Here is a 9,395-nt window from a genome sequence, read left to right as displayed (position 1 = left end):
TCCGCAAAACAAACAGCCAATTCAAAACTAATATTGGGTGCTTCAATCAAAATAAAAGCAAAAGTTCTTGCTCAGGGGCATATTCATTACACCGATTCTGTTGCAAAACGTTTCTTATACGGAAGCAAACAATACGGCACCCACCTAAAATGTGTCCAATAGAAACAATAATTTTGCTTCGTTTCGTTTTTAAAACAGTTGTCATAATGAATACGCACGGGGTAGTGTCGAGGATGAGGAACTAGGCTCTCTGCATGCGATGCCTGGGGATGAGAGACCTAGTTGTTTCTGATGTATGCAGAGAGACACTTGCGAACAGAACTTTTAGCGAATAATAAACAATAACTTAATGGCCTGAACCTGGATATGTAGGTATGCATGTTCCTTACAGTGTTCTTTTTCAAAACAATGTCTGCCCCGTTACATTAAATTGAAATGTTTTTATTCCATGTTCACATTGGTTCATGTGTTCTCAGAGAACTACTTCATTGCCTTGACTCATTCACCCATCCCACTTAAAAACACATTCATAATCAATTTGTAAGATTATACATTTTATTGCCATAAACAGTGTAGGAAAATGAACAAAAAAAAATGAATAAAAACAGCAGATCTTTCTATAGTACAGTAAGAACAAGGTATCACTTACTAAATTCCATAACCAGTAAAATGTAAATAAAAATGGTAGCGCAACAAATTCTCAAAAGCATCCTACACCATCTACTGGTAGGCAGACTAGATTTAGCCAGTCTCCATGGGACAAATGAGAGCAGCTGATTTTTTCCCCTTTTTTTTTTTTTCAGTTAAGTTTCCTATGTTAAAGTTGTACATTTTGCAGTGTTTAGGTGATACATTTTTGTTGTTGATAAAATGCACATATCTATCAAGCTGTGGAAGTAGAAAGTTGTCAGACAAAGACCGTTGCAATAACCCACGTTTCTGATTTAATCTAGCGAGCGCTTCAGCCGCTCCTCGAAACAAACACTTTCGGCATCGCTCCATTATTGCAGGAAGCCATTTTGCCTGGATTGAACAGACTAAGATCAAAAATCTTTCAAAATCAGGTTCCAGAATTACACATTGAGACAACAATAAGGATTCAGTTCTCTTGGCAATGTTATCATTTAATATTTAAGACAGTGGAAATTTGAAGCTGAAATGATAATCATTTCACAAATAGAGCAGAAATTTAGGAGGAAAATGGATGAAAGACACCAAAGGAACAGCCCTTTCGACTGCTGTATGTCTAAAACTGCAAATCATTTGGTGAACACAAAGGATGCCTTGGGAAAGGTAAGAGAAAATTACACAGTAAAGTCCTTACCCAAAGGCAACAGAACCAAACTGAAGCCACTGTCCAGAGTTCCTTTTGATGTGTGTGTGGGGTACGGGTCAGGTTGACATAGGCCTGGCCCCTGCCCCTCACAGCAGCCTTGGGTCCAACTGATCTTTTACCAATTAGATGAAGGCCTGCTTTGTGTTAGAGAGCAGAAAGAGGAACCCAGCGCCTGACTCCCCAGCGAGCTTTCTTTGGGAGAAGTCTTTGAAAGATTTTTGGTAAACAAAGCCAGTAGATCCAGAGTAGACTTCCAGAATAATGCAGCCACGTGGATATATCTATTCCTTTTCTGCCTCTTTTTCAAGCTTTGAGAATGGGAAACAAACAAACATTATGGTTAGACAGGTTCAATGCCAGAGGAAATGTCAAATAATTTAATTGGAGAAATTATAAAATAGTTTAAAAGAACTTCTACACTACAACTGGATAGTTAAGCAGATACAATGACCTTAAAAGCTCCACTAATGAAAATGGTTTTACTTTTTTTGCACTGTTCCCAAACTGAACACTGACCATACGGCTGAACAATGTGTTTTAACGTAACGGCAATTTACATTTGGAAGTCGTAGGGGCTTAAACCGAAACAAAAGCCGCACATTTCTGACCAAGCTTTCTTGTTGGCGTCTGTGGGAGGGGAGCATATTCTCTTAAGACAGTGAAGGTGTTGTGTTGACCAACGGAGGTAACAAAACCTTCATGACCCCCTACAGAAGCTCAGCCACAACTGCCATGAACCAAACCATCAGAGCAAACCGTTCTGTTCTAACAATTCATGTTATGTTGATTTTGTAAACGGGGGCAGAATTCTAGTAGGCATCAATGCCTACCCACTTCAGAGTTAGGGTCGAGAGACACTTAAATTTCAACACAGAGGGTCGAATATAGTAGTTAATTACACTACTAAATAACCTTTGAAAAGTTGATCTTTAACTGCAATCAACATGAATGGACCTTCTCCCAACAGAACTACAGACAAAGCAGGCACGAATCACAGGGTAGCAGAGGTGTACATAAAAACCATGTTAACAGTTTGACATGCATTCACAAGCTGCTCTTTGGGTCTTGGTGTGCAGGTGTGTTGTACTATTTTTCCAAGAGTGTGTGTGTTCTCGTCTTGTTTTTATTCTGTCTCAATTAAATACTAAACTGAACTCAAGAGGGTTTTGTTCAGTTCGTCATCTCCAACAGACAGGGATACGAACAGAGGGCGTTAACGTATCCCATTGGCACCGTTTCATTTTTCTACACCGTCCCTGCCCTCCCAGGCTCTCAGGCCCAATCAATCTCTTAAGGTTTGTCTTTGGGAATTACCTCCTCCCTGGGCTTGGCTCCGCCAAATATGGCAGAGTTTGGGTTGGCGACTTGGTTCAGAGGGGCAGCCACCGTGCGTGGCTTCAGCTGAAGCCGTGGTCTCTGTGCCCTCTCCTCTACGGAAAGCGAAGGGGAAAAAAAAAGACAAACATGATTAACTGGTCAAGTCAAATGTTATGTCAACAAGGTGGCCCACTGGGTTCGGGGTTTTTCAGTGTATTAAAGGAGGGGTCAATATAGACACCTTCCCATTAGCTTTACAAAAGCTGTACTGTAACAATACACAAAGCCATCAGAAATCCAGCTAAACTGATCTGTTCTTCCACGACTAAACATTGCCTAGAGTTATTTTTCTCAAATGCGGACCTCGATTCCAGAAGTACTGCTGAGTCTCATTATTCTCCTCTAATCCGGGACTAGTTCAGGCGTGTGACACCAGTGGAGTGTCTGACCAATCAGTCAAATCTATAGATCAATTAACCAACTACGGTTGAGAAAACAAAACCAGCATTACTTCGGACCTCCACACTTTAATTGGGAGTACCTCTGGTCTAGTGTTTTATATGAGATAAGAGAGATTGTGACACCGTCAGAGGGTTCTCGGAAGTCTTCCGCTCCGGTGCGTGGTGGCGGTGGTCCGCCGTCCCTGAAGCGTCCCCCCATGCCTGCTCCTCCACCGCCTCCCCTTCTGTCACCGCCGCGGCTGCCTCCTCGACCCCGCCCGAAGTCGTCATCTCCTCTGTAGCCTACACGAGGAGATGCAGAGAGGAAAAGACAGGTTAGACAGTCTTGGGCTCATTCAGGATTGCAAAAGTTATAAAACGTTCAGATAAAGTATTGTGTAGAACAGACACGATTCTCTCATGAGGAATAAAGATCAGAAATCTTGTCAGCTCTAAACACCACATTCCTTTCAGTAACATTCTAAACACTGCAGATCTGACTAAAATAAATCTATGTTATTTCCCAGCATATGGAGCAGCCCTGTAAGGTGACGAATGAGTGAGGTGAACCTCCTGTATGAGTGATGACAGAGGGATCACAAACAAAATGCACCACGGGACAGAAAAAACCCTGTGCAAATCATAAAGTAAAAATCTCTAGGAGAACCCATTAGAATTCCTATGGGGGGGGGAGGAAATCAAATACTGCTTATATTACACTATTCTGCAGATTTAGAGGTGTTTAGACTAAAAAGATTTGGCATGGCTCCTCAGATCCTCAAAATGTTCTACAGCTGCACCATCGAGAGCATCCTGACTGGTTGCGTCACTGCCTGGTATGGCAACTGCTCAGCCTCCAACCGCAAGGCACTACAGAGGGTACCAGGACCTCTATACCAGGCAGTGTCAGAGGAAGGCCCTAAACATTGTCAAAGACTCCAGCCACCCTAATCAGACTGTTCTCTCTGCTACTGCATGGCAAGCGCCAAGTCTAAAAGTCTTCTACCCCCAAGCCATGACTCCTGAACAGCTAATCAAAACGGCTACCCAGACTATTTGCATTGTCCCCCCTCTCTTTTACACTGCTGCTACTCTGTTATTATCTATGCAGTCACTTTAATAACTCTACCAACATGTACAAATTACCTCGACTAACCTGTGCCCCCGCACATTGATTCTTTACTGGTACCCCCTTACCGCTATTTTTTACCCATCTATTTTTACTTAACACTTATTTTTCTTAACAGTAAGCATTTCACTGTAAGTCTACACCTGTTGTATTCGGCGCCTGTTACAAATAAAATTGATTTGATTCACGGAGCAAAAAAAAAAAATGTAACAATTGGTTTGCTTCTTTAGCTTGGTGCTCACTACCAACTACACTGCACTGCTTGGATCTTAAATTACAGCGGGTTCAAACTGGGTCCGCTCTAATGACCCGGTTGGGGACCGGCTAAGTCAGCAGAACGCTCATCCCACCTCCTTCGTAGTCGTCTCTGGAACCTCCCCTGGGACCACCTCCACGAGAGCCCCCTCGGCCTGCAGGGGACAGGGCTCAGTTTTAACAACAAGGGTGAGTGGTGCTTCGGGCTGAGGAACCCACTTGCTGGTTAGCCAATGGCCTAGGTTAGTAGTACTACTTCTAGAGACAGCTAGTTGAAGTATTTGGTTGGGAAAGTAGAGACAAAGTAGAACCGATTTGGCTTAGCTGCTCAAACGTTTGTAGCACCATTTACTACAGAAAAGGAAGCAGGAGAGAGGGGAGTGAGATGTGGAATGGATACGTTATGAAATGTGCCAGGTATTCTGAAATCCCAGTATGTAGTGAAATAAAACAAGAAAAAGGCCACAGAGGCAACAGTTGGTAGTGGTACTTGTGCAATGCACTCCTCTTATAAGGACTGATACTGTGATTATAGAGGATTACATAATCCGGTGATCTATAAAAGTACAAGCATCTTGGTCACATTTTTATGACCACACAACAAATGACTGATTATTCTGTTATTCTTATAAGTGGAATGCACTGTATGCTTCGATGGTAGCAAAGTCGAACAGAACAGCAAAGCTCTTGATGATTTAAAGATTTTAAGACGGCCTTGATTTGAGTATGATGGCGAAAGATGACAGTCTCAGGTCAATGTTAAAGACGCGTAATTGTGCAAATCTATTGCTACTTCATATTAGTATTTACAATTAAGACAATCCACAAATCAATACCGCGACTCATTAGAGAATGTAAAATTAACTGAATCGGTTGATGTAAATCATTGACATTTCTTTCTAGTTGTAATGAGAAATATGCTAAGCAGTAGTAGTAAGAGGAACAAACAAGTTAGCATTCCAGTGAGCACAAGCGAGTACCTCCTCTGTCATTCCCCCGGAAGCCGAATCCTCCGGCGCCCCTCTCTTGTTTTCGGCCCTCTGCTATGTCAACCCTGAGTGACCGGTCTCCAAGGAGCTGGAGATGGGGGCAAAAGTCAGCACTAGGAAGAAATGAAACAATGTGGTCCGCTTCTCTGATAATGCTTCCAACAGTGTTTATGTCCTACAAATATATCACTGTTGGCTGGGCGTGTCACCGTATTCAATTGTCCCTTTTATAAAAAATGACAGTCAGTTCTCACTACACATTTAATCACTTTGGACTGCAATCGATTTTATGGAAGGTGCAAAACAAAATAAGTTTATATCAATGTTGGGGACAGTTTTATTTGTTTTAAAGCAAAAAAAGCAGATTTATATATCTTTGTCACGATGCCCATATCACAATACTTCGATTTTCCAAACAAAGCAGATTATACCTTTTTAAAGGACTATGAAGTTCACTCAGTGATGCAAGAATAAACAGGATCGGGCAGATTTCCAAAACAACAAAGAGGACAATACCCGCAGCTAATCTCCTCCGCAGTTGTCACGCAGCCATCACGTTGTATGAGAGTGAAGCGGACTCTTATGCACATGCGCAGATGCTCTGTGTGAATGCTCACAAATGCAGCCCCTTGCATCAGTGTCACTCTACAATATATTTGGTTCACGTTGTTGCTCATGGTCACGTCATAACGCCGAGTCTCAGTTTAAGGACCTGTGTTAAGTTAAATAGTATGTGCTACAGCAAAAAATGTATAAAATTAGTTAAAAAAAAGACTGAGCAACATACAGCTGTTTGTTTTCAGAATTTTGACACAACCACAGTATCCCTTTGTTTTACATTCATGAGCCAGATACAAGTGAGGACCTGAGAAAACGAATTGTGGGTACTCACAGCACCATCATACGTCAAAGCTTCTTTAAGGGATTCCAAGTCATCAAACTCCACATAACAAAAACCTGAAATGAGAAAAATAACAAAACTCTGTCTCCATCGCTTGTGATGTTTGAGGTTATGCTAAGACAATGGATGCTTGCTCACCTTTAAATTTGTCTGTTTCTTTGTCTCTAACTAGTCGAACGCTCCTGACGTTGAGGTCTTTGAAAATGGCGTCTATGTCTCCTTGCACTGTGTTGAAGGGCAGGTTGCCCACGTACGCTGTGTATGGGGGCTCTGTGGGTAGATCCTTCTGCTTGCGGGGTCCACCAGGTCCACTGCCACCTCTGGGTCTACCAGAAACGAACACCTCCGTGAGAGAACAGACTACAACAGACAGCCACTCCCCGTACAGGACCCTGAGTTTTTAAATGGTCAAGAATGACTTGAGCAGGAGATTAGGGACATGAACAGAGTCACAAGCAAAACCTAACGTCCCAGGAAAAACTGGCAAATAGGTAGTGCAGTCATCCTTTTCAGCTGACTTTCTAAGCCTTTGATAAGGCACTTGGACAGATCCATTACCAATCAAAATATCAAAGATCTACAGCTCATATCCCATAGGAAAACACATAATGTGGCACATACAATACAGGAAATAGGACTAGGCTCTCTGGAAACTGGAGAAAGACTTGACACAGAAAAATAATCTGTTTTTTTCTATTTCAATGCCAATAGTGTCAGCAGCACACAGAAAAAGATGGCAGCCCTGTTGGGCTAAGTACTGGTAAACAATACTACAGAGCTGCCATGTGTGTCATTTTTCTCAATGAACAGCAGAAGTTCACGTGCACTGATAATAGCCATTTCGAAGAAGGGTTTACTTGTAATGACTGTGCTATGTAATTGATTTTCCCTACTGAACTTCAATAAATGCACTGGATATAAGAGTGTCGGCTAAAATGATTTAAATGCAAAAAATGTATGCTCCTCATGCGGAGTTACGGGGCTTTGCCAAAACTGCAAGGAACCTGTCCCCTTGCTGGCAACAGCACTCCAATCTGACAGTGCAGAGAGAAATGCAGATTGGTTCCTGCATGCCTGCAGCATTCCTCGGGTGTCAAGCAAACTGGGCGACCTGGCAGAATCAAGAGGTACAGCCACCAACCAGGGAAAGGGGACATCTATTCAGTTGCACAACAATGCATGCAACTGAAATGTGTCTAAGAAAGGGAGGTTGGGCATGCATGCATACATCTTTTCCCACAATTAGCAAGGAGAGCAATTGTAAAATAACCAAGTTGACTGTTGTGATCTTACATAGCATTTGATAAGACAAGGTGATAATGTGTAGTTATTTGGCCATGGTGTCAAATTAATGTATGACAGACAGCCCAATAGATACAGGACTAGTTTAGGTATTTCATGATCAGGGGCTCCAACTCCTTTCCTGTGTGAATAAAGCAAAGCAGAATATGATTACAACAATTAATGTTATGACAGTCACTGACAAGGGGTGGAAGACATAACTCCCTGATTTTCGATATGATCATAGTTACCTTGATCCCATCCAAGAGAGCACATTTAACTGTAGTTATACCGTTAGCTAGCTTGTTAAATGTATAGTGTTTTCGTTGATTAGGCTATTTTGAAGTTCTGGCTAGCTGGCTACCTAGCTAGGACTGAGTTTCAGAAATAATTTCAGTATCGCCGCAACATCGTTAGCACGTAACGTTTACATTTTCCTGGTATTGATTGTCTGGCGTCAATGGCAATGCTCGAATTAGCCCACGTTACGTTAGATAGGTTTGCAATGCATTTAACTAACTACCCGAGCAAAGCGCAAATCGGCAATCATTGCTACTATAGTTAGCGTTAGCTAACGTTCTGCAAATCATAAAGACCTAACTACCTAACTGACATGTGTGCGCTCATCAAACTAGCTAGTAATGGATGCAGGGTGCACTGGGCCAAACTAGACTAGCTAGCAGAGTTGGCATACTAGCTAGCTAGTCCTCCGCATAAATCTTCATGCAATTAGAACAAGCTAGTCTAGCTAGCTGTCTAGCTAACGTTACCACTATAACAAGGCATCAAAAGGCTTGTGCATTGAATAATGATTACTTGGTAACTAGTTGCTAAACATGCCATGTACTGATAATGATGTCGGGGAATGGTGCGTGTTGACATCTCGAGCTGTTATTACCCGATTTGGCCATTCGACGCAGTCCCTGACTTGCTAGCACAACATGCAGCCCATGAGATGCTGGCGCCAAGTGCCATGCTGGCAGTCTGTGAAGATAGAATGACTTGCAATCATAACCATGTCATAATATGTATTGTCAAACCGACATGAATAAGTCGATAACATTCTGTAATGGAAAATCTCACACGCACATCTGGAAGTAGCTAGCTTATGGTCAATCCACGAGTTTTCCCCGCCCTCAATACCGGCTTCCCATTCATCAAAGCGGCCGCGAGATGCTAACCACACTGACACTGTCTGGCCCGAGTTCTGAACCCAGGCCTATCTTTCAGAAGAATTTCGAACAAGCCCCTGCGTAACCTAAGGCATCAGTGCGTTTTCTCGCATCACCATACGTTAATACTGATTCATTCTATTCGTCCAGGTATTTTCTTACCCTCTGCCTCCACCAAAACTACCGTAAGCCCGATCCCGGTCATCGTAGTTATCGTAATCCGCCATTGCCGAGAATGCTGTCGGAGAAAGCAGTTGTGTGTCGAAGGACCTTCAATATAGGGGTACTCAATTTTAGTTGTCCTCTCAGTGCCTGAACCATAACGATCACTTTTTGCACAGTTAGATAAAGTTACTACAGATTAGCTGCCCTCAAATCCCCTAACTAAATTAAATATTAGTAAACTAACAAGATCCAACCCCAGTATCATCTAGATATTGGTGTTTATCCTGGCTGGGCAATTACAACAACTGTAAGAAAAAGGTGCATATGATGTTAGGCAATTCATGAAGTAGTACAGTCCTTTAGCCAACACTATTTTCCACAGGAATATCAATGTAGCTCATTTGATCAAA

At 42.4% G+C, this 9,395-nt stretch overlaps 1 protein-coding gene across 5 annotated transcripts; it reads right to left on the bottom strand.

Moving 5' to 3' along the window:
• Positions 1 to 533: 533 nt before the first annotated feature.
• On the bottom strand, positions 534 to 9,115 carry LOC120028304 (eukaryotic translation initiation factor 4H-like). 5 transcript variants are annotated; one of them, XM_038973502.1, is made up of 9 exons: positions 8,983 to 9,075; positions 8,547 to 8,632; positions 6,506 to 6,693; positions 6,359 to 6,423; positions 5,458 to 5,554; positions 4,573 to 4,632; positions 3,238 to 3,396; positions 2,651 to 2,766; positions 761 to 1,644 (listed from the first exon to the last, which is right to left on the bottom strand). In XM_038973502.1, the coding sequence occupies exons 2-9, from the start codon at positions 8,621 to 8,623 to the stop codon at positions 1,618 to 1,620; spliced, it is 789 nt and encodes a 262-aa protein (XP_038829430.1). In that variant the 5' UTR covers positions 8,624 to 8,632; positions 8,983 to 9,075; the 3' UTR covers positions 761 to 1,617. The 5 variants fall into 5 exon arrangements, with proteins under 5 accessions (XP_038829433.1, XP_038829430.1, XP_038829431.1 ...); XM_038973503.1 differs by having other exon boundaries at positions 6,506 to 6,687; XM_038973505.1 differs by lacking the exon at positions 8,547 to 8,632 and having other exon boundaries at positions 534 to 1,644; positions 6,506 to 6,687; positions 8,983 to 9,115.
• Positions 9,116 to 9,395: the final 280 nt, after the last annotated feature.

The sequence above is a fragment of the Salvelinus namaycush genome, chromosome 34 (genome assembly GCF_016432855.1).
Source record: "Salvelinus namaycush isolate Seneca chromosome 34, SaNama_1.0, whole genome shotgun sequence".
NCBI classification, from domain to species: Eukaryota; Metazoa; Chordata; class Actinopteri; order Salmoniformes; family Salmonidae; genus Salvelinus; species Salvelinus namaycush.
The sequence above is the reverse complement of the archived record's forward strand: the minus strand, read 5'-3'. Positions and strand labels throughout refer to the sequence as shown.